The 24,650-nt window shown below is 39.5% G+C and overlaps 1 protein-coding gene across 4 annotated transcripts in view; it reads left to right on the forward strand.

Moving 5' to 3' along the window:
* The window catches only part of TBC1D1 (TBC1 domain family member 1), a 62,205-nt gene extending 37,987 nt beyond the window's left edge, over positions 1 to 24,218 (forward strand). For all 4 annotated transcript variants that reach the window (XM_053458361.1, XM_053458364.1, XM_053458365.1 and 1 more), the window contains 8 exons: positions 7,255 to 7,440; positions 8,607 to 8,768; positions 9,056 to 9,214; positions 14,248 to 14,492; positions 15,489 to 15,648; positions 20,463 to 20,632; positions 20,986 to 21,159; positions 23,749 to 24,218. In XM_053458361.1, coding sequence (XP_053314336.1) covers positions 7,255 to 7,440; positions 8,607 to 8,768; positions 9,056 to 9,214; positions 14,248 to 14,492; positions 15,489 to 15,648; positions 20,463 to 20,632; positions 20,986 to 21,159; positions 23,749 to 23,937 — 1,445 coding nt within the window. In that variant the 3' untranslated portion in view covers positions 23,938 to 24,218. The remainder of the gene's footprint in view (positions 1 to 7,254; positions 7,441 to 8,606; positions 8,769 to 9,055; positions 9,215 to 14,247; positions 14,493 to 15,488; positions 15,649 to 20,462; positions 20,633 to 20,985; positions 21,160 to 23,748) is intronic.
* Positions 24,219 to 24,650: the final 432 nt, after the last annotated feature.

A 24,650-nucleotide genomic window follows, 5' to 3' on the forward strand; every position in this document is an offset into this window, starting at 1 on the left:
CAATCTTATACCCCTGGAAAAATCTGCCCATGTCGTACGTGATAAAATGCGCTGAACTCTGAAAATGGACCGTAAAGTGCTTTTTACTTGGAGGGTAGAACATTTAACAATTTCACTTTTAATGATTTTAGCTAATTAAGAAAAAATTCTTAGCAAACTCCTTCTGAGCATTCTAACTTAGTCAGCAAGTTAATTTATTAAAATGGGGGTATTTCAATGCCCCTGGCACAACATAATGGCGATACAACTAGTGAAAATATCATTAGTAAGTAAAAATGACATCCTGGTTTTTTTTTTTGTATTTTTTTTCTGTATAATTTCAGGGAACTTTGCCAAGTCAGCTTTTAACTTATTTTATTTGCATATGAAGGACTTAGTTTCCATATGCTTAATGTACAAAATATCTTTTCTCCATCTTAAAGGTGCCTTTCTACTGTAATTGCATGTAATAGCTTGGAACCTTCAGAGGAAAATGTAATTTTGTAATCTGCTCGGTTACAACACATTTGTTTCAGTTTCTAAGGCAAATATCTTGTTGCTGCTTTTGGGTCTCACTATTAGGTGTTACAGGCAAAAAAAAAAAAACAGATTAAATTTCCTATAATTACGTTTGTGTCTGCAGGCGGCATTCAGCAGTAGAAATAATGCTTCGTTTGGTTACAGTAACTAATGAGTATACGTTAGTCTTGTAATGGCTCGTATTGCAGCTAAAATTGATGGAACTGCATGACCTGCAGCCCACGATGATTTGAGCTTATTTGTGACCGAAGTCTGTGTCTTGAGATGTGCAATGTCTCTCGTTGAGCCTTAGAGTACATTTAATTAAGCAATGACAGCCAGCGGTGGGGTGAGTGGGCTGAAGCCCCAGGTGTTGTGGCATTCATCCCCGAATGGGGACGCTGACATAAACTTCAGCCGCGAGTCTCTGGCGTCTAAGTTGGGTGCAGCAGGTTCACAAAACTTCTGTAACCAAACTGCCTGGCCGTTTCATGTAATTCATGTCACGGGACTACTCAGGCGCAGCGTGGCAGCTCACACAGGTAATGGGGAGAGCTGCACCGAAGTTGGGGGAGGAAGAAAAGCACTGTAGGAAGTGAGAAATGGGAGTTTTATCTTAGTGTGTGTGTGCGTGCTATTGCCGTGTGTGTTACTGTATGCTGTTAGTGTGTGTGTTTTGGAGCATTGTTTAATTGCCCGAAAAAGTTTTTGCTTTCAAACGTTTGCATGCGTTAACAGTGTAGATGATAATGTAGCATGACGTGTACATCTCATACATATAAACCTTATGAATGTTCTCTAGGTAGTCGGTTTGAAAAAAATATGTATTGTCGATGGGTATCTGTCTACCGGCTTAGGGTTTACATTCCCTGTTTACTTTTACAGTGCATGACAATGCAGTAGGGCAGGGCTTGACAAATTTGTTGTGAATCTAGGCGCCAGGTAAAAAAGTTAGGAGCCAGGATTTTTTTAAACTAACAGTTGGTCAGGAGTGATATGATCATCATCAGCCCACTTACTAAACTCACAGCGCTTGACCTGGAAGCACCCTGGACTTTCAGGTCAGTGCTGGGTTTTTTTAATTAATTTTTTAATTTTATTTTTTTAACTCTTTCGATGCTGATGTTCCATTGGAGCACAGCATTGATTGATATTTAGTCACCACAAGCTTGTGGGGACAAATGTTAACCCCTGCAATGCCACGAATGTGTCATACACAATTGTGGCATTGAAGGGGTTAACGCAGCAGGGGGGTGTTGGGGCTGCTCTCCACACTCATGTGGAGACCAAAGAACCCTCTCCCCTGTCCCTGAAGCTGCCTCTGGCAGCTGGGACTCAATTGCTGGTCTATAGACCAGCCATTGCAGGGAGGGGAGTCTTTGATGACTGCTGTAGGCTTCCATGCCTACAGGAATCATCAAAGGGCTAGTGGGGGCTCGTTTTTGCTGTTGCTGGTCTGCCTGGGCTTCCAGGCAGACCACCAGCAGCAGAGCCCCGTACAAAACGGGAATTAACCCCTAAATGGCGGCACTTAAGGGGTTAACGCTGCACTGTCGCTCTCATGGAGCGATCAGGCAGCTGGGGGGTGTTGGGTCCGGTCCCCACACTTGTGTGGGGACCCAATCAACACACAACCCCCTTCCATGAAGCTGCCTGTGGCAGCTGAAAACACGATTGCTGGTTTTGCAGCAACCGCGTTTTCAGCCTACAGGCTCACTCCGTGGGAGTGGTCTCAGGCTCAGGGGCGGGCTCGGAGTGGCTGTGCTGTCTGCCCAGACTCCTGGGCAGACAGCAGCAGCAGCGCCCCCGTGTGGTGACTCAGCCTCTTACATCCACAATTTTTTCTGGATGTAAGAGGCTGACAAAACCTAGGCGCCAGGACAAAATTCTCTGTCGCCATGGCGACCTGGCGCCTGGGATTTGTCGAGCCCTGCAGTAGGGTTTGATGGATCCACCAATAGCTAATAAATTGGAAGAAGGAAGTAGACTGTTATTTCTCCCACTGTTATCTGTGGAGTGATCATGACTCAGATTTCAGTATTTATCTGAGTATTTGGGGGAGAGCTAACAAAACCTAGTTCTTAAAATGGTTTAATTGTGGATAAAATGTCCGGGAACATACGGTAACTCCAGCAAAGTTCCAAGTACAAATTCGTGTGAAACCCACATGCATCACCGGAGGCTTTCTGTTTCATGTGCTCGCTTTACTTTCGCAACTTAACGCATTAATAGTATCCTTTTTTTTTTTTTTTTTTTTTCTTTAAAGAAACATTTCTTATAATAAAAGTAAAGTTTGCACAACATTTCTGTGTATTACTTAAAAACCAGGTTAACATACAATACCTGATATTTTTGGCTCATCTTTAACACACCAGTAGAGGGAGCCAAAGCACCACGTGTAATAAAGACAATAAAACATGTTCTTTAGAACTTAACACAATGATAACTTTTTCATAAACTGCTGCAGTGCATTCTTGCAAATTTGAGCTCTCCTATGGATCTTGTATTACTTTTTTTATGGTGCTTCTATATTTCTACAACAATGTCTAAGGATTATGATGTAAACAGAGTATATACGTACATACGGTACTCAGATCTTTTTGCAGTGGGGCATTTCTGTTCTACAACCCAGCTGCAAATCCCAATAAAAATCCCAAACAGTGGACTGATCAAACCACGGAGCAAATTAGGATAAAATATTTTCAAATCAGTACAGTACTGTAGTCATGGCTAAAAATTTACTCAAAGAGTATATTCGGGGTAATAACAGTTCATAGTCATTGGCTTTCAGGAATTAAGTAGAAATTTGGGATTTTTATTGGAGCTGTTATTACCCCAAATGCACTCCTTGAGCAAATCTTTAGCCATGACTACAGTACAGTACTTTATCCTAACTTGCTCCGTGGTTTGATCAGTCCACTATTTGAGATTCACAGGACCCTACTCCTCGTATTCTTTATTAAAATGAATAAATACAATTTAGATTTGATATTTAAAAACTTATTAAATGTGTTTTCATTCCCAGAAATGGTCTTCAAATAACGGAAAAAATTTTTCAAGAAAAATAAGCCTTTTATGTCCAGCCTGACAACAGGAGGACAACTACCCAGTGTAGCTCGTATGTTTTAGCTGGTTAGAAGCATAAATGTCGTTTATTAGAATCAATCTCCTTTATTTCAGTAATTTATTATACGTAGAATATATGGCAAATCTTAAAAGGTAATCTTCCCCTTTTTATAATCCTCATCGTGTAATCTCTTTTCTAATACCTGTGAAGGTTGGGTTAAGGGAGCCGCTCCTTGTGTTTACTCTTCGGTTACATTGCGTCCTTATCTGTGACATGATGTGACTGGTAACCATTGGTGGTGTTCGAATCCAAAGTTCTGTGCTGGTGAAACCAGTCACCGTTTTGTATAGCGATGTCTTTTGATTATTACTAATGCACATGATATGTAACTATTACAAGTAGATCTGTGTAATAAATATCGTATATGTACATTTGTCTTACTGTTAAATAATTCCAGTGTTGTATATACAAAAGGAAGTATCTGGACCCTGCAGTCATTTCAGACCTTATCACATCTATGTGTAGTGATCAACAGGCTTTGTGATGGGTATTAAACAGTCTACTGGCACCAATGACTTTCCCAAGCCTTGCCATGGGTGTTGGTGATCAACATGTATCTTATTTTATATCCATCAGTTCAGTCCAAAAAATAAAGTTATATCATTGGAATATGAGCCATATTAAGATATAAAATAGGGGGCTATATAAGTGTCTTTTCATCCTCTGAACACACTTTAAGCAGAATAGGTAACCCTACTTGACTTGCTCTATGGCCCATGACTGCGCCTTCTTCCCACACCCTGCAGAACATTATCTGTTGCAATTTAGGTTACTCGGCCCTCCCGGCCAGCTTTTAACTCTTGAAGCAATACATTGAACTGCATAAATGGTAGCACCTTCAAATTCCTTCTACGATACAGTATTTGCTCAAATATAGACTGTCCTGACTTGCAAACCACATCTTTGGTGCGTTTGTTAATCTTATGATGTACATTATGACATCGGGTAAGCAGTGGGGTTCATTTCTGGCTATTACAATTACAATATTACTCAAAAAGGGTTCAAAGTTATATTACATTAACTCTGAGCAGGTGATCCATTCTAGAATTTTCTGACTTAAGATAAATCTGTTAACAGGGTTATCTATGAGCGAAGCAAAGTTTAGTTAAACTTGTACACATTCTGTGCTGCTAATACCATAGCATACCACATTTTGACGCTTATTTTGCTAAACTAGCAATCTTCTCCTGGCCTCGGGTACCAGCTGCACCAAAGAATTCTCAAAATGTTTGTTTTTTTCCCCCCTCCCATTTTCTTCATTTTTATGTATAGTGTGAATTATGTATGTTTAAGTTCAAAGGTGTTTTTATTTCTACTATTCAATTTCTATCTTGTCTAAATAAACTTTAAGGATGTCCTACTTTGGTTACATCAGTTATGTTTTTGCTCAAGCTGTATTAGAAATGGAAAATACCTTGATAATGTAACTAGTTAAACCCCAGTGAGATCTGCAATATATCATGAAGGACGCTGTCAGCAGTTCCTTGCAATTCTCTGTTAATTAAAGCTATATTTAGCGCTCCTCCCGATCTAACTAATGCTGAATTAAACAATTTAGTGCCCAAAGGACACTAATTAGATATGCTGTTAGGCCCTGAATGGACCCATTGCGTAGATCTGTCTGGCAATAGATTAGTAAATACCAGTTGATTGCCTTCACTAGACGGCTTGCTTGGAAATATAGGAAGCGCCTCGGGTTAAAAATGGTGGACTTCATAATCACCTGCACTGGCACAAGAGGTTTTCAAACAAAAGCGCTCCATTGTTTTACTTCTCGAGTCGAGAACAGCTGCGGTATTAAACTTACATCCTTTTAATTCCCATCTTCTTATCAATGCACGCTTGTTTTCTGAAAAACCTTGGGTTTCCACATAATTCCTCTGCATGAAACTGCAAGATTGGACATGAGCTGTCTCGCATACAGTGATTTCTGTAGATCGCGGCTTATTCAGCAACGTATATAGAGCAAACAGCAACGTGTGTTGCTTTTTGGTTACCATAAGGAGTTGATTTTTATGGCTGTTAATTGCAATGCCAATGGGTTGTATTAAGCATTACATAAAAATACCATAATCACTAATTTTAGGCGTTTAAAAAAAAATAAAAAAATCTTGCATTCAAAGGAAAATATTTAAACTGGTCCCTGTACTAATGTTAGTGGAAGGAGTGTCTTAAAATGCTATTTCAAGTCTACAACACGTGATTTCCCCACCGCAAATTTCTGCTGTAAGAGAACACTTTTTCTAATCCCCACGTGGTGAAACTAGCATAAGTTAAATTGCCTCTGTGGTCACACCAAAACCAAGTAATCAAATAGAATGATGGGAGTAAAAACAAATTGCCAGCATATTCTGATTTATCCATCACCATGTTATGCCTTCCCATTTAAACGCTGGTTAGACGACAGAGTTGCTCTCGCTATGCCACCGATCATCTGTCAGACTGGAGAGAAGAATTACATTGTGTGTCTTTGGCTTTCGGCAGTGAAACCACAGCACGGAGCAGCTGTGCCTAACACAGATCCCAATGTAGTGTAGATAAGATAAGAGAGCGTGCCCTATAAACTAGCAGATAGGCCATACCTCTGTTTACACAATAGTCACATTTCTCACCCATGCAGTGTTTGCATAGTGCTTTTCTTCACTTGATATGGACTCAGACAGCCAGGGTGGTGTTTATCCTGTAGATTGACCTCTGAAATATTCGAGTTTCTTCCTTAAATATTAACAAGTGTTGTGTTCCTTGTGTTGAGTAATCCATTGTTAACTACACAAATAATAGCACCTGCCCATCCTGATGGTTGTGAATTGCTGTTCTTAAGGTGTTCGCTGTCAACTATAATGGTTCTTCTTACCCGAACATCTCGCTGTTTACGAAGCACTAAAAAAGGTCATACAGTGCTGTCTGGATAATAAAAATTTCTGAATATGTTACCATAACAACTTTTACAATACCTAAATTGAGATATATAGCTGCATGAGGCACTTCCAGCATTATCGTCTTTGTTTTCTTAAGCAGAAAACGGGGAGAAATTATACCAGGTGTTATACCAGGTACCCCACAAAGCGCTGACCCTACAGGGCCAGTGACGTACTTGGTACATGCATTCAAATTGGTGTGGCCAATCAGCTAGAGCTAGCATTGGTAGATTGAAAGCTTGAGCATTCCATTCCTGGAGCGCCCAAACTGGCACCACACAAAACGCTGTTAAGATTAGCTATGATGCCCATCAGCCCCTGAAGTGGCCTATTTGTTTTTAGTGTATCTGGTGGAGCGCACCCAAAAAAGTAATTATTCAGTGGTTATATTTTGAATTCATAGTTGTTCTCATGTAGGTTCGTGGTGTTGTGCAATATTGCATGATTAACATAAAACATAACTTATGTTGTACTGCATGTTCAATACAGCCAGTAGTCGTAGGGGTTTATTTGAATTACAAAAACGGCAAATTGACTCCAACCTCTCCCCTTCCTCTTCACCATTTTCCATGAAATCTTGAATAGTGAAATTTGGTTCAAGAACTGGAGTTTTATTAACATGTTTAATTCAAGTAGGACATAGGTGTAGATTATAAAATGTTTTAGGTGGATTGCCACGGAATTATATGTGGTATTATATCTTTTGTGTAGAGCGCACAGAATTGGGAGATATTGCTCCCAGATCCCCTCTGGAGCCTGTTTGTGAAGATGGCCCGTTTGGCTCAGTAGCCGTATTTAAACATCGATCACCGGAGGAACTTCGGGAACTTTGGAAGAAAGCTATCTTACAGCAGATTCTACTTCTCAGGATGGAAAAGGAAAACCAGAAGTTACAAGGTAACATTTCAATGCATTTCTTGGTCATGACATTCAAAGGCAGAGTTGGCAGGAGTGTTTTGGTATCATCACTATACTTTTTATGAAGGGCCAACATCGGTAAGGTTCTTAATAATGCATAGTTAAACTGGTCTTCTTACACATTGAATTGGGCATTATACTGGGACACTCAGCCTTTCTTGCTGGAGAAACCTACTGGTTTCACTATAATATATGAAGTGAAAGTTAAAACTTGGTGACCTGACCAGTAATATGTATTAGAATACACGGCCTCGCTCCTTCCTTATAAACCTATTTAAAATATATCTTCGTCTTAGCACTTGTACCGTGTTATTCAGTTGATCTACTTACATGTTGAGTTATTTTCTGTGGACTGTTTTCCTTTATCCGTACGCATGCATTGTCCTAGTAGTGGCTTCCATCATCACAGTATGTGCAGGTTTGTGTTTGCCAAGGGCTGGGCGCTCTGTGGTCAGAGATTTAGGTGTGTAGATTGAGCCAACAAGGAAGAAGATATATTTACTGAAACTGCAAGAAAACAAATGAACACTTGTAAGCTGTAAATAACATATTTAGCATTTGATATCTGCTTCTTGGCATCAATGCCTTTGCCCCTATTGGGGGAGATCGTTATTAATATTTGTAGAATGTTTTAGTTGCCACCTCGCAAATGGCTTGACTTCTAAATGATTACTTATGTAGCCAGCTAAATTGTCCTTTTTGAAAGGGGCAGTTATATCCAAATATGTATGGCTCATTGTGACAAACCACCTCCTGGTTATGCCACACAGGGATTAGGCGTAGGCGTGCATTCTCCTGCAGCAACCAGTGGTGACCCATCATCGCCTTGGGCATGAAAGCTTGCAATACGTGGAAGTATGGCAGCCCCTATGTGGCATGGAGAGGCTGGCAGGCTTTTTTTTTTTTTTTTTTTTTTTTTAGAGCACTCTGCTGGATGGGGTAACTTGTACCAATAAGAGTAAGAGGGCCTAATTTGGCTCTACTCATAGCTTAAATCCTTTAATTATCCTAACTCTGTCTAGCTAAAAAATAAATCTTGAAAGTGTGCCATTCATCAACATTTGTTGGAAGGCAGTTTTATATAGTAGTCTTTGTTTTACCCATAAAGTGGCATCTCTTTTGCTTACGCTAAATGCTTGTTCCAGCTTCAGAAAATGATTTGCAAAATAAGCGTCTAAAGCTTGATTATGAAGAAATCACGCCTTGTTTAAAGGAGGTGACTTTGGTTTGGGAGAAGATGTTGAACGTGACTGGAAGATCAAAAATTAAAGTAGACATGGAAAAAATCCACGCAGCAGTCGGACAAGGTAAGATCTGTTGCCTAAATACCCAACAGACATGGGGCCTTTTCATGGATGTGGTGTTTACCAAGGATGGGACTGTCTAACTGTAGACTTGTCCTGTGGACTTGTGTGTTGCTATGTGAAACCATTGGTCTAGTAAGTGGGTTTTCAGCGAGTTTCTGATCTAAATGTCATCCCTTTGGATCATTTTGCAAAGAACTTCTTTTTGTTTTTTTAATCATTAGTCATGTTCTTTCTGTATATGTAGAGTGTTTTTTTAATGCAATTGTTTTTGTGTTCATTTTAATCAGGAGTTCCGCGCCTCCACCGAGGGGAAATATGGATATTCTTAGCAGAGCAATATCAACTGAGGCATCAGCTGCCAAGTAAAAACCTCTTGAAAGATAATCCGTACAAGGAGCTGCTCAAGCAGCTGACCACCCAGCAGCATGCCATACTCATCGATCTGGGTAAGTGATAAACCGCTCCACCAGTTAATGTCTAGGTCCATTTTCTGGATCTAATCTGTGTAACTATAGGGCATGGCCTCCGACATCTGCTATACTTTTCTGCCATCCATCAGTATGCCTCGGGGGGCTTTTTAGGATTGATTGACACAGTAAGACAACATATCATCCATGCAGTGTGATTACCATTTTCTAATTGTCATATTAGACGTCAACATAGCAAAATTACATAAGTTTGATTTGAGATGGTAGAATCTTGGCGCTTGATCGAAGGCAGAAATACAAACTATGAATATGTATATTACACTCCCCTGCTTAAAGTTAAAAAAATCTCTCTTGATGAACCTAATAGTTTTAAATATGTGTTGGTTTGGCAAATGGGGGGATATTTCAATGGTGGGCAAATCATAATCGGGCAAGTTATAGATTTCTCCTTTTTTTTTTTTTTTTTTTTTTTTAACTTTTGAAAATCAATATAATTCTCAACTAGGGGCTAAACCATTTAATTCTAGAAGGATTATTGTTTGCGTTAGAATTAAAGTTGGTTTATAACTATTTAAGGCAGCTTTTTCATTAATTGAATACTATAAAAGAATAAAACTTTTTCATATGAGTCTTAAATGTTTGGCGCTGGAATGAAATAAAAAAGCATGTTGTAGTAACTCTGTTGCTCATTAACCCTTTATTTACTAAGGGAATCTTGCCCCCCGATAACCTGTAGCTTTTGTCATTATTTTTACCATTTGTTCAACCATGATTCCGATTTCCCAAATATATATTTGTGGACTACAATGCCCATCACGCTCATCATCAGTCTCTACATAACAGCAGGGAACAGACACAGGGTAGCAGTACTGTACTGTAGACATGACAATTAATGCTATTATTATGCATTGATTTATATACTGTATACATATGCTACAATTTATTCCATAAAAAATCAGCTGTTCCCCGGTACAATAGTCATTTACAACAGTAGCAATATCTGTGCTGTATTTCTGATCAATTTCATGTTGTTTTAATGGATAAAATGTAACGTTTCTTTTGAAACAAGGGCATTTGTAAGCGACCCCAAACTTTTGAACATTAGTGTATGTTTTCGGCTAAATAAATGTATAATTAAAGTATGACTACTTTTTTGCTGTAGTTTCATTCATATTGTCTTTTACAAGATCTGACTTAAGAGGAAGGGCCTCGAGGTATAAATTAAGTCTGTCAAATCCCACGATTGTGTACGCTGCTGGTTTGTGTAAATTGTTAGGTTTGTTTTATTGGATGGGTTAACAAGTAAGTCATTATATTAACATACTTTGTGCGTCTTGTTATGATGGGAATCTTCTCTGCCATATAAAACAATCCTCTTTAGCAGGACACACAGGTTTACAACATTATAAACCATTATTTCTATTCCAGAATGCTGTTGTGTCAAGTTATATTCTTAATAATATGTCTTGAGATCTTGTTACAATATGTGTCAAAATGTGTGGCATTAAGAACTAAAAAAAAAATTTAATCTCTAAAGCACCATTTCTCTTTGAATTTTAAAATGCTAATAGACTAGTATAAATTAGCCTTTTTTTATTTATGTATTTATAACCTTAAGTGATAGGTGCTAAATCTCCCAATTTTTTACGACATAATTTTAAATATATTTAGATGTAATCCTAGTGTGTGAACTAAATTATATAACGCACATGTATGCTTTGTGTTCTGTAAGGTAGCATCCTTGAGAATCAAGCAGATGTTCCCAAGTTTCTTTGTGTCTGCTATCTAAAATCTAGAATGGAATTTAAACTATAACAATCCAGAAAGTATCTGTAGGATAGACAACAAACCTGTGCTTATCTCATTGGTCCCATGTTACATAGAATAAAAAGATATGGAAAAAAAAATATATATATTCCTAGTCAATTGTAAGCCTAGTGATAGTAGTTATAAAAAAAAAAAAAAATACTAGTTATATATAACTTCAATTTAGTTCTAAGATAACGTTAAATATTTAAACACATGTCCTGCATCCCATTCTGGTTTGTGGCCGCCTGGTGTTAGAGTACCCAATTGGAATATCTGAAATAGCCCTTGTTGGCAAAGAAGACATCCCCCTCCTCTTGGTGGTTAACCTTAAAGTCTAAACACCGAAAGGCTCCCACTCCTTGAGAAACAAAATGCGAGAACATTTCTGTTTTAAGGCTGGCACATACGACCTACATATTGTATATGGTACATGTGATCATTTAAATGACATGATCAAAGCTGTAGTTGGAATAAGGGTTTAACTTGTACTGTGCTCCAGAGACTGAGAAATGTAAATACCTGCCTTAGCCACTCGCTCCAATCCTGAGCCTGCTAAAAGCATGAATAGATGTGCCTTCCCTGTGTCACATACCTTGTTATATCCAAGGCTGTATGTGGTAAGAAAGGAAGGACTGGGCAAGGTTATTTTCAGACCTTCATTTGTGGCCCTCAAAAGGGACTTTCTCCTAATACCCCACCCGTCCTCTTAGCTGTGAAGACATCTGGTTTGGAATAGCCCCTGTCCAGGAACCTCTCTACCAAGTCTTTGGTGACAAGATCTGGCATGTGGAAGATGGTTTCGTGTGCTGGGTTTCCTTTTGTAGGTAAAGGACACATCCAAGTAGTTTACTGGAATTATGCTACATGTGTACCTGACTACAACCAGAATATTAAGCTACACTTGCTCTGGTTTAAGCCAGAGCTATGTTTACGTCCGGGTGAGACTGATCGGCTCGGCTCCGTTAGTTTTCTTGTGAGATGTGTCCCAGTCGTCAATCCGTGGTCAAATTAATCCAGCTAGATACTAATTATTTCAATCTTTTATTTGTTTACTGTAGGTAACCCGTAGGTAAATGGCATGCATGGCCAGCCTTTAGAAATAAAATAGTCGATGACACGTTAAGGCCAGAGGCTGATAAATGACGTTTGTGTGGCCACGCACTATGCTCTCGCATTCTCGCGGCATGTGGCCGCTTGTATCTAGCCTATGGCTGCACAAGCAGCATTGATTTTTAACTGGGCAACACCATCGGGCAATGGCCCTCTGGGCACGTGTCTGGTTTGTCAGCCAATCTGGGCCTGTTGACGCAGGAAGATAGACTAAATATGAGGTCTTGGGATTATATTCGTTATCAAATTGGTTATAGGAACTAAAATGTCTTTTGCCATTCTGTTGATATTAAGCGGGTGTAGGTCTATCTCACCACGTACACGCACACCTGTGATATGTTGAATCCAGTATGTTTTGTAAGGCTTTGTATTGCTGAAAGGGAATGTAATTGTATCCGGTAACGCCTCCGTACCAACGACATTATTGCTGCAGCATTCCTGAAAGCTTTGGGTGGGGTGATGTTTAACAAGAGGGCTGCGGGGAGTGACACTTCATTTCACTTTACGAGAAGCCTCCCCGACTTCTGTTTAATCGCTAGCGAGTACCGCGTTAAAGGGTTGCGATAGCGCGCAGGCTCTCATACTGATGCTATTCATTACACTTGATACATTATTGGGATCGCAGTGTGTGGTTACGCCACTCTATTTTATCCTGAAGGTTCCCAAATTTTAGTTAAGATAATAGTCAGTTAGTGTAACCTTGCTGTTTTTGACTCAGACCTTTTTATGTCATGCTTAACCGTTCATCTGTAGATCACGGCTCCAACACGCAATTCTCTTTAAAATATTACTGTCCTCGTTATAGGCTGAACATTTTAATTAAACTAGTATTTTGCCTTTAGCACTTACAGAAATAGGACATTAAGTACCTGGACTTTGGTTTAATACATTATCTACATTTCCAAGATGCATAATGTATTATTACTACTCATCAGGTGGGGGTGAAAAATGAGAACAGTGTCCATAGATTGTTACCCAAAATGTGTGTGACATAGAACCTTATTGGCCCTTATTTCCTTCATGGGCTGTAATGGCATCCACACAATGACCTTGTCTTTTTTTTTTTACACAGCAGCTTCCAATTATTATTGTTCACGTAAAATGAAATTAAGAAAAAGTTAACTTGTTAGGAAGGCTTAAAGTCAAGTTGTTTTGTAATAATAGTATCAGGTGATGATCTTTAACCAAACTCAGCTTGGCATAAAATAATCACTGTAGATGATACCGAAGACAAGCTGGGTTAGTTTTAGTGCCAATTGGAAGACAAACCCTTTATTCCGCACGGTATCATGCAAATATCTAGGCATCGAATACAGCTAGTATTAATCATTCATTGCAATGTGCAATACCGCTTTCACAGCAAAAGTGGCCATTAGTTAACCTTGAGTGACCGCCTAGGTTAAGGTAAGCTGGCACCGTATCTGTCACAGTATTTGAGTATAATATATTTTGATTCTACAATTTTCCAGGACCAAAGTAAGATTATTTTCCCTTTTATTAAGAAAAACCTCAAAGTTGTAGTTTGTTTGTTTTGACATTTTGTATCATGTTTGTGGAGCAGTGCCTTATAAAACCCTGGAAATGACAGCACATCTACATTAGACTGAGAGTTGTAGCTCATCAAGAGTTGATGGTTACCGGTTGCTCATTTGTGACCTAAACTGGGTATTCTTTCCCCAAACCTGAGAATATGTGCCGTGGTCGCAGTGAGAGAAGCACAGGTTCGTTGTCTATCCACACAGACGAGTGACTCTGGTGGCCATCGGGTGTCACTGCGGTTGCTTGCTGTCTCTGTACATGCAGCGATGGCACGGTATGAGGCGAACGCACAGATCAAGCGGTACAGCCTGTGTTTCTCTATATCTGGGTATAGATAGCAGGGAATTTCTTTATCTGAGCGACAGCAGGGAACCTTATGAAGTGGCTCATTTTCATTAACTGAGTACATATCGCTCTGGGGCCAATCTGAGTTGACTTTTTTTTCTTGTTGTTGACCTAGTAAGTGGCGTTGAACGTTTACTTAAGGAGATAAACCTACGTAAGAGAAAATAAAATCTGTTTTGTTTGATATGTCTTGCTAAGCGAGGATCATGTAAACCTATTTGAGTTGCTAACCTCAATTGTTTTCACAGGGCGCACCTTTCCAACACACCCATACTTTTCAGCCCAGCTGGGAGCAGGACAGCTGTCCCTGTACAACATTCTGAAGGCCTATTCACTGCTTGATCCAGAAGTGGGTTACTGCCAGGGGCTCAGCTTTGTTGCGGGGATTCTTTTGCTGCACATGAGCGAAGAAGATGCTTTTAAAATGCTGAAGTTCCTCATGTATGACGTGGGCCTCAGGAAACAGTATCGACCCGACATGATAACCCTTCAGGTACTAAGCCTTTTTAGTGAGCTTGACGGACACGTCGATATGCAGCACGTGCGCGGAGACTTTCACAAATCCTACCATTGCCTACATATCGGATAGTAGTTTCAATGCCGTTAATCAACTTTTTATGTAAATTTGATTTAAAAAATGCAGTGTAAATTTGCTAAGTCTTGTAGCCCATTTTAGCCGTATACCACAGGGTGTACCCGCTCAGTTTCCTGTTTACGGGTTTTGGATTGTTTTTCCTCCATATTATTGCTTCACTAATGTGATATTGCTGTACCACTTGGTTGGCAGCCTTGGTAAGGGTAGAGGCAGAGAAGGGGAGAACTTCAGGGCAGGAAATTATTATTATTATAATTTTACCGCAGAGCTAATCTTTTTTTCTAAGGTATAACAATCACACGGTACAAGGGTAATACAAAGCCAGTTGGTTAGGTGGCTGTTGGGCACCGTGGTATTTACCAGTCAAGGCCTTCCCTTAAAGATAAAAAGCTACTTTCTAGGAATGTTTTTCAACCTACTTGTTATACCGGAGACGTTAGCGGAGCTATGGTAATTCATAAATCTTTACAACACAAAATAGAAGGAAACAATGTGTCAGAAGTCTGATATCTTCAATAGGCTGTGAAGTGGATGTTAAACAATATACAAAGAACCCCTTTATATCATATCCTTTTTGTGTTGTATGTTCTTAGACGACAGGGCTCCTCTACATCATCCTCCCTCCTTTACATTGATATTAGCTCCTTAATTGTTTCTCTCATTGCCAAAGTTAGGCGTTAAGGAGCTGTGTACCCATTGGATTACCTCCAACTATTGTTCACTTCCAAATATTATATATAACATTATGAGAGGGGGTACTAAAATTGTAATAAGCTGCACTGCCACTGACTAGGTTAAATGGTACTCACTGTTCTGTTTATAACTATTGTACTACCCTAACTAAAGAACACATCTGAGAAATGTACTTTTAAAGATTTTGTGTTATTTCCGCAGATCCAGATGTACCAACTCTCGCGACTTCTTCACGACTATCACCGAGACCTCTATGATCACTTGGAAGAGTATGAGATTGGACCCAGCCTTTACGCTGCTCCTTGGTTCCTCACCATGTTCGCTTCTCAGTTTCCTCTTGGTTTTGTGGCCAGAGTCTTTGGTAAATATTTCAGGAAACGAATACTTTTTTTTTTATTTTAAATACTATATATTTTTCAGAGGTGGTAAGGGTGATCAGGTGATATAAAAAGCAGCAAGTCTTATACTCATAACACTAGCTAACAGTTACCTTTATGTGTAATCAGGAAATGGCAGCAGTAACTTACATAAATGCATTAATATGTGTTCACTGTATTTGAAGCCCAACAATTAGTCTTTGAGAAGGTGCAAATCTTTTTATTTGTTGATGTGATGGGTCACTTTAAACAAATTTATCTTCAAACATGTGCCTTTGCAGGTTTAGCCTTGTATATTCTACACAGGTGTGGGATTTTAACTTTTTTTTCCCCACCGCATTTACTAGTTTATTCAATAGGCCAATATAGCAACCACAATCTAAATTCAAGGACGGCTTTGGCTAAACCGATTACTGAAAGCAGGTGTATGTATAGTTACAGATCTACGCGTCCTCTCTTGTCCATGGTACTGAAACGCATGCTGACCTATTCTGGGGGGTCAGTGTAGTTCTTCCAAATTGGAAATCTGAGTCATTGACAGCAGGTTATATCTCCATTGGACGTGAGGAACAGACCTCTTTATGTGCCAAGCACTTCGAAACAACTGTGAAAGGGGTAGATTAACCGGTTAGCTTCCAGGTGGGTCCAAAGGTAACCGTACTTGTCTTTTTATGACCTGGCCAGGTTCGCCCAAAATCTGGCAGTTAGTCTACCCCTCTCATACAATAAGCAGACATGCCTGTCTATTGTGCCAGCTGGATTCCATTAAGTTCTGATTTAGACAGGATGTGTTGTGGGTTTGTACGCGCCGATGAGTACGGCAATCTGCCCATTTTAATCCAATTGCATCTCTGATTATAAATCCATCTCCGATAGAATACAATAAAGTTTTGATTCCTAGGTCTCCGGAAGGTAATACAACTCATCTTTGCTTTGTATGTCTATTTTTCTTTAAACATATGCAGATAACCGTATGTACTTGTGATTCCATATTTGCTTTTCTCTATATGCATCTGTTTAATGTTTCCGTATATCTTCTATATTTGTTTATATCTCGCTTGACTCGTCGTGGTTGGCTATGAGTGTGTTGTTGATTGGAATTGGGCTCTAGGCTAATAGTTCCAGACATCGTTTAATATGCTTATGGAACAAACTGTTGTCTGATAAACAATCTGAGTTTTTTTTTTTTCTTTCTGAAGTTGAGAACATCATTAAATGTGGAGCTCATCCACACAGAAGGAAAAAAACATTCTCTTACATTGCTTTATGCCAATGGTTTTGTGCTGACTTGACAGTGCGCTCGCCTTGGCTGGAAGCCACTTCACAGAAGAGCTCCTAGAAACTCATTTGGCTTGTGTCTGTGAATCTAAAGCCGTGGCATAAAGGCTGCCCATATAAAGCCAGTATATGCAGTTACTGGTGAGGTTCAGCCATGATAATAGTCCTTGTCATTCCTATTAGTATTAAACTCTGCAGCACACTGCATGCTATACATACTTTGAAAGTGTTGAATAACTCCTAAAATATTTTTTTATTTAAATTGAATTTATAATATTGGCAGTGTTTGAGTAGATTTTTTTTTTCTTAAAAATGAGTCTGGTGTAGATTTTGTTTCTTTCTTGACATGTAAAGAGATTAAAATCTGAATCTTGGCAGATTTGTGTTGATGTTCTACCGGCGTGCTGCAGTTAGCTGCCTGTTACAGGGACAGGCTTTGTGTGGACACTTTTGTGTAATCTTAAGGTTTTAAAGGAGCATACATTTTTAGGCAAACATTCAGAAAAGCCACTTGTACCAACACCTGCTTTGACGCAAGGAGAGGCCGAGAGGTAAAACATCACTAAGTTAGAGGAGCGGAGGTATAAAAACTTGTCGGAGGGAGGAAGCAGCTGTCTAGACCAGTGTGATGAAATTGCACGCGTGTAAATAGTGATCAGTGCCATTCACATGTACAGTAGCGGTATTCTACGCTAACATAACATTGGTACATCTATGTCTCTTGAATCCTCCCATTCGCTGTGTGTGATATAATCATTAGTGAGTTACATCATGTCCTTTCATATAGCTTTCACCTTTTCTTCTTGTACACGATGCTAGGCGTTGGATGCACGCTGGTGCATGGGCTGCGCAGGCACCGTAATATGTTATGTAAGCTTCTTTTGTGTGCTTGTTACTAGAGTTTCACCTTAAGGGAGCGTTTGGCCGGTTATTTTTTCCAGTTCGACATTATGAGCGCAGCATTTAGACAGGCTGGTTTAGAGATTAGTGCTGAGCGGAGCAGGAGCGGATGGAAAGTGCTGGCTCTATTCTGCACCCAGAGAAGACTTTGCTTTTGTTGGCAGTTGTAACAAATGTCCCTTGTGTTTCCTCCCTGGTAAATGCAGAATGTTAAGGAGGAAAAGGAACGGTTGATGGACGGAAGCAATATTTTTTTTTGTTTGTTTCTTGTTAAGTTTGTGACTTCTTATTGGCCTCTGTGAAGAGCTTCTGTATGTTTAACTCCCAGACACCTGCACAATGTATACTTTTATTTATATTGGCTCTCTCATTTACTCATTTAAAACATTTGCATCTTTCCAGTTACATTTAGCGTTTAGAATATTTGTAAAGGTTCTCCTTGATGATAAAATATGTAAAATGCAAACTTTGTTCTAAGAAAAGAAAAAAAAAATAGATCATGTAGATCAGAACTTACACAATTACTTCTTGGTGTCAAAAATGTGTGGGTATCCTCCAGCCATTAAATGCACTTTAATGGATATGACAGATGCGTGGTTGGTTTTGCAAATCCATGGGGGTATTCTGCAGAACCCCCCCACCAAAGTGCATTTGCCCCTTCCCCTGCCCCCTGCAGGAGATGTGTTTGGCTGAATGCACGTGATGGTAGTTGCCTCCAGTCAGCTATGGAGTTTCAAATACATTTTCGATCACAAATCTTCCCTTGTCGGGTAATGCTCCACAATCATATGTCCCCGTAATGGGTAAAATATTATAAATATAAAGATTATAGATTATCTCACAAAATATACTAAATAGAAAATGTGTGTATATAAAATGTATTGATCAATACATTCAATTATTGGTCGATTAAGTTAATAAATATAAAATTTCCTAAAACCAAAAATAAAGCTGAGAAATGCATTGGTACATGAACACAACCTGAAGCTACACACGCCAGCACTCCCGGACACTTATACTAACCTATATATATATATATATATATATATATATATATATATATATATATATATATATATGAGTTGTGGGTGTTGTGTGTCAGGGTTTGTTAGCGTGAGTGTCTGGGCATGTGTGTTTATATATTTATATATATATATATATCACACACATGCCCAGACACCCCAGCTTGTCTTTGAATACCGTTTGCACACCGTGTGAGCTGCTGCGGTCTTCCCGCAGGGTCTCCCACCGCTGAACCCGGCGTCCTCCATGAAGTCAGACATAGAGGGAAGTCGGGGTCTCCCACCGCTGAACCCGGCCTCCTCCATGAAGTCAGACATAGAGGGAAGTCCAGGCAGTCGGAGCATGTCCTGCAAAACCCAAGGCACCAGGAAGTGGTTTCTTGTCACCATGGCGACCTGCTGTCTGGGTTTTGTCAAGCCCTGATAATGTTATTTATAAACATGCCACAAGTTAACAAAAGTGCATTGGGACAGCATTATTGTGCAGGCCTCTGCTTGCTGTGACCTCGGATAGTGACTCATGTTGGTCACGTATGAACGCTCTGTCTCCAGCCACATCAAGCTTAGTCCATTACCATGAGAGATATCACGGTTAGCAGGGGAGACACAGAATGGCCGCCACTTACACCGACCAAACATTCTGTGAGGATAAAGCGTGTACAATAAGCTGTCTGTCAGGCTTGCGTACAGGGGTACATTTTATAGCACATGGATTATGTGTACCCCCAGCCTCTCGTATAACTCTCACTCCAAAGAATGTAGAAGCAGCTATTTCTTAATCCGTACCCACGACCCCTCACAACCCAAAAGATCATACGCGTTCTAATCGAATTGGTATTATATGGAATCCACAGGTAAACATGGAGTCGTGGCAGGAGAGTCTCCCACTGCGTGTGCGCCCCAGGGGGGACTCTTTAGACAAATTGATCGGAATCTGTGTGTTTAAAACGTACAACACTGCAAAACGTTTCAGGCAGGGGTGAAAAAGTGTAAAATAAGAATGCCTTCAAAAACAGACAAATAGGATTATTACCCAGCGCTAAGGTTTCTGGGAACCATACGCTGTATCATCAGAACAAATAAACAAATCATGCTGGTAGCTCAATTATGTAGCAAACTATTGTCTGGGCTGTAAAGAGGCGCTCCCTGGCCTCAGGTTAAATGACACCTACATACGCTGTGACATTTACTTAATGGCTTGTCCTTTGCTGTGTCATACAAAAACTTTTTTATTTTTTTTTTGAAGAAATTCTAGCAACTGTTTAAGTTTTTATTTTAAAGAGCAGGAAGAGACTGCTTTGCTGTCTATCAACAATGTTTTAGTTGTGAAAGAGCAAATATGTATGCAATCAGATAAGGAAAACCAGCGAACCCGGAAGTCTTCTGTACGTCTAGGTCATGCAAAGTGCACGCGTTTTTGAAAAAAAAATGCTTAAAAATCTTTCACTCATTTCGAAAGTTTTATTCAGCAGAAAAGATCAGTCATGTGGGAACCCAGGAACTACGACAGTCAAGCTTGAGTTAAAGCAGTGTCCAAATAAATAAGGTTGTATTTATCACGGAATGGTGCTTACATTTTCTTATTTCTTGTCTTGCAGATATTCTTTATCTTCAGGGATCCGAAGTGATATTTAAGGTGGCGCTCAGCTTGCTTGGAAGCCATAAGCCTTTAATTTTGCAACATGAGAATCTTGAATCTATTGTAGAATTCATAAAAAACACCCTTCCAAATCTTGGCCTAGTGCAGATGGAGAAGACTATAAACCAGGTGATATTTCAATATAAAATATTTATTTCATTAGTAGTTCCTGATTTAGAAAGATTGTAACCTAAAAGGTTGCAGGTTTTTCAGACAAGTACTTAAAGGGGAACTCCCACAATACTTTTTAGAATGCTATTTTCCCATAGCTCTAAAGAGAAATATATATATATATATATATATATATATATATATATATATATATGTGTGTGTGTGTGTAAATAGCCCCAAACTGTCAATTATTCCTGTAAAATAGCGAAATGCGTCTTTATTTGCAACAACACTCTGACTTAATGTACTGCGTGTCTCTTCGGTTAATGGGTGTAAACGCTAAAGCTATTAACTATTTTATTTCTGCATAGGTGTTTGAAATGGACATCTCAAAGCAGCTACAGGCTTACGAAGTGGAATACCATGTGCTGCAGGATGAATTGATCGATTCGTCTCCACTTAGTGACAATCAGAGAATAAATCGGTTGGAAAAAGCAAATAATACGCTGCGCAAACAAAACTTTGATCTTTTAGAGGAGTTGCAGGTATGTTGTCTGCTGATGGATATAAGTTAACTATTCAGCTTATTATTTAACACAAAAAACATTCTGCTGAATCATTGTTTGGCCAGTTTTAGTTTCAACTTTTTGCATAGGTCTGGGATTTTAATATATATTCGCTCGTCATGCAATATTGTCCTTACAGTTTACAGTAGACGCGTCCCCTTTGCCAGGACAGATTTGTCAAAAACAAAAGCTACTAGGCCACCCAACTTTGGCAATACACCAGTGTCAGCGTTAGTCAGGGGGTGCGTTACTTTACATTCTCCGATGTCCAACTCGCAGTGAAGTCTTCTGCCGCTGGGTGTCCAGCTGGGGTGCAAGACAGGACGGTGTTGGGCTTCCTTTGCAACTCTTGCTGGGTTTTCCCTTATAGGCTGAATTGATCGATGTCTAAAGTAAAATAAATACTTGTACTGAAAACCATGGTGCTTTCCACATGTGCAAAAGACAAATTCCCGCTCGCAATATGCAGGGCTATGCAACTCTATTTGTGTAGGGAATTTAGGGGCAAGATCCTCAGATCGTTTCAGAATAGGAGTGGGAGACATTAAAAACTCGTATCTAGAGTTTCCTTTTCTGAAATGCGATCTCCTGATTTGTAAAGAAACTTGCCTGCTGGCTTCTGTGGACACAGGGCTCCTCTTGGCCACTCATGTCCTTCCCTCCTTGCGTGGCGATATGACAACGTGTGTGTGTGTGTATGTGGTTTTACTTAGCGCAGTAGAAGACAGCAGTTTGTATAACCGTTATAACGTTGCTTGCCTGAAAGGAAGACAAAGATCAGATGGAAGTCTAGAAAAAAGTGGGGGGAGAGGATGTTGTTTTACTTGGCCGAGCGCACATTCCTCCTCACCAGCGAAGCTCGCTCTGGAAAACTGTCACTGCCAGTAGCTGCACACAGAGTATTATTCTTTCCAAAATGCTACTGCACAGTTACGCACCATAATTCAATGTTAATACCGGCAATTTACAGAAAACTCTGCCCAGCCTAGCAGAAACGTACAGTTCTGTGTTAGTTGGATACTTGCTCTGTGCATTTAGGTTCAAGGGTCAGTTGCCCATAAACTTGTGACCAGTGCTTTTTTGGGGGGGCTCTGCATCAGTCATCCACGTTTTCTTTAACCGTTTGAGTGCCAGGAGTCAGGGAGCATTCCCCCCCCCCCAGGGGCCAGCAGGGTTTTACTATAGTTACATTAAGGTGACAGTACACAACTTTATACTTTTGAGGAAAACCTAACTATATTTTTTTCCCAGGACAAGTTGAAATAACTAGTTTAGGGTAAACGATGCGTCCATCATGTAAAACCACTTTTTGATTGATGGCATGGACGGTGTTGACCGGATTCAATCTCGACCCCTGCTGCTACGGGGGGGGGGGAATATTACGAGCGAGACCACAGTGTCTGTTTACGCACAGTAGACCCAACAGACGGCAACGTCCATGAAAGTAAAACGAGTGCAATTTCTATATGAAACACTTTGTGAAGACCATTTCCTTTACGGAGACTTACTAAAAGGCGCAATCGTTCTTTTCAAAGATATGTCTTCTGCCCCAGCCTTTTAAATAACATCATCCACACCCTTTAATGTTTCGGTTAGTGATAAATGAATGTTGATAGGGCTTAGTACAGACTCCAGTATTAAACCTTAGTTTGTCACCACCACCCAGTGTACATCACAGCAGCCGTAAAGGACAGGCTTACGCAGCTATTAGGAAAACCGGAGAGACAAATTACACATGTTCTTCATGACCCATTCCTTAATATCAACTTTCATTGATTTTGCAAAGTATGTCACTGGAATTGAATACAAATTCATTGCACACTTGCAATCTTAAGGTATGCATATAAATAATGAGTTGCAATCATACTTTCAACCATGCATTTTTTTTTTTAAATTAATTTTTTTTAAAAAAATGGATGCTCTGACGTCTGCGTTGCATCTTTTCAGTTTCCCCCTACGGATTCTTAACCTTCACTTGTCCTCTACGGCCTTTTCCCAGGAGCAACGGAGCAGAAAAGCAGCGCTCCAAAAATGCTGCTCAGATGTTTCTTGTTACATTAATATGACAAACCCTTGTGTTAATGGAAACAAACTGTACTAAATAGAATGAAAGGATAAGCATCGAGCAGCCTATTGTGTAACTTTCTTTTGTACAACTTGTGATTCTGAGCAGAGCAATTGGCTTCAAGAATGAAGCTTCAGAGTTACGAGCATTTTTCTTGGGGATGCATCAACTAACCTAATGCGTTTATTTCAGGCTGTGAAAGCAAGTTTGAATAGTTTGGTATTTGTATATTCTATAGCCTGTTGGTGTGGTTATTTTATGTAATTGCCATAATTACGAAAAGACTACAATTTTCTAAAGTACAAACGTGTCATTCATGCCATTTATTTGGTCACCAGTCATACTGAACCACTTTCTGAGCTAGACATCAATATGACATTGAAAGGAAAGTGCATGAATGGTAGTGTGTGTGTGTGTGTGTGTGTGTGTTATGCTTGTATGTATGTACAAATTTAGAAAGGACTAATCATCTTCTTTTTGTTTTTATTTAATGGCAAATGTAGGTGTCCCATGCCAGAGTCCAGAATCTGGAATCTACACTAGAAAATTTACAGAGTAATGAGGTCAAGTTAAAGCAGTCTCTTCGTACTTTGGAATTGGAGCGATCAGCCTTACTTCATACAATTGAAGAACTGAAACGCCAAAATAAAAACAATCAAGAGGACACTGTACAGAAAGAAAACAATCCATAAGTTTTTATTCTATAAATCACACCGGTGGGTCACTCCACTCCACTCCTAGCCACGTTTCTGCACAGCACATTCAGACATTTGTGGAAGGAGGATTGGAGATGTTGGTATCCAATGCCGAAAGAGCTTGCTTCTCAGGAAGGAATCTTTGAATTCTAATGAACAATATCTGACTTCATGGTTTGTTTCAACTTAAAGCAGAGCACGTCCGTTCATAGATGTACTATGGGCTGATTCCATAATATGTATACATTTATATATAATTTGGTTTTATGAAAGCCTTAGAAAGGGATTTCAATAATGTAGTTTAAGTGGTAAGAGCGTGGGTAATATTACATGTTCCCATTTCTTTGTACACTCGCATGTGAAAATGAGTGAACCATTAGCCGTGTATAGTGGTCTTTTAAAACTGAAGGCCTTTCAGCTGAGTTTTTATTTATATGGTTTAGATTATCACTGTATTATCAGTAGCTTTTATAAGTAAGGCCTTTTTATTTTATTTTCTGTAAGATAACCGTTTTAGCTGTTTTTAGCAATACATTGAGCATTTTCACCATTCTTGGGGCAAACAAGTTTGTTCAAATCCGGTCTTTAAAGGACCACAGGTGAGTTTTTCACTAAACCAGAGTTTGCAGGGGAGTTGCAGTTTGATATCCCTAACTTTGTGTTATGAAGGACCGATCCTTCTAAGTTATTCCCCACAAGAAGAGCGAGCC

This window comes from Spea bombifrons, chromosome 1 (genome assembly GCF_027358695.1).
Source record: "Spea bombifrons isolate aSpeBom1 chromosome 1, aSpeBom1.2.pri, whole genome shotgun sequence".
In the NCBI taxonomy this organism is placed as follows: domain Eukaryota; kingdom Metazoa; phylum Chordata; class Amphibia; order Anura; family Pelobatidae; genus Spea; species Spea bombifrons.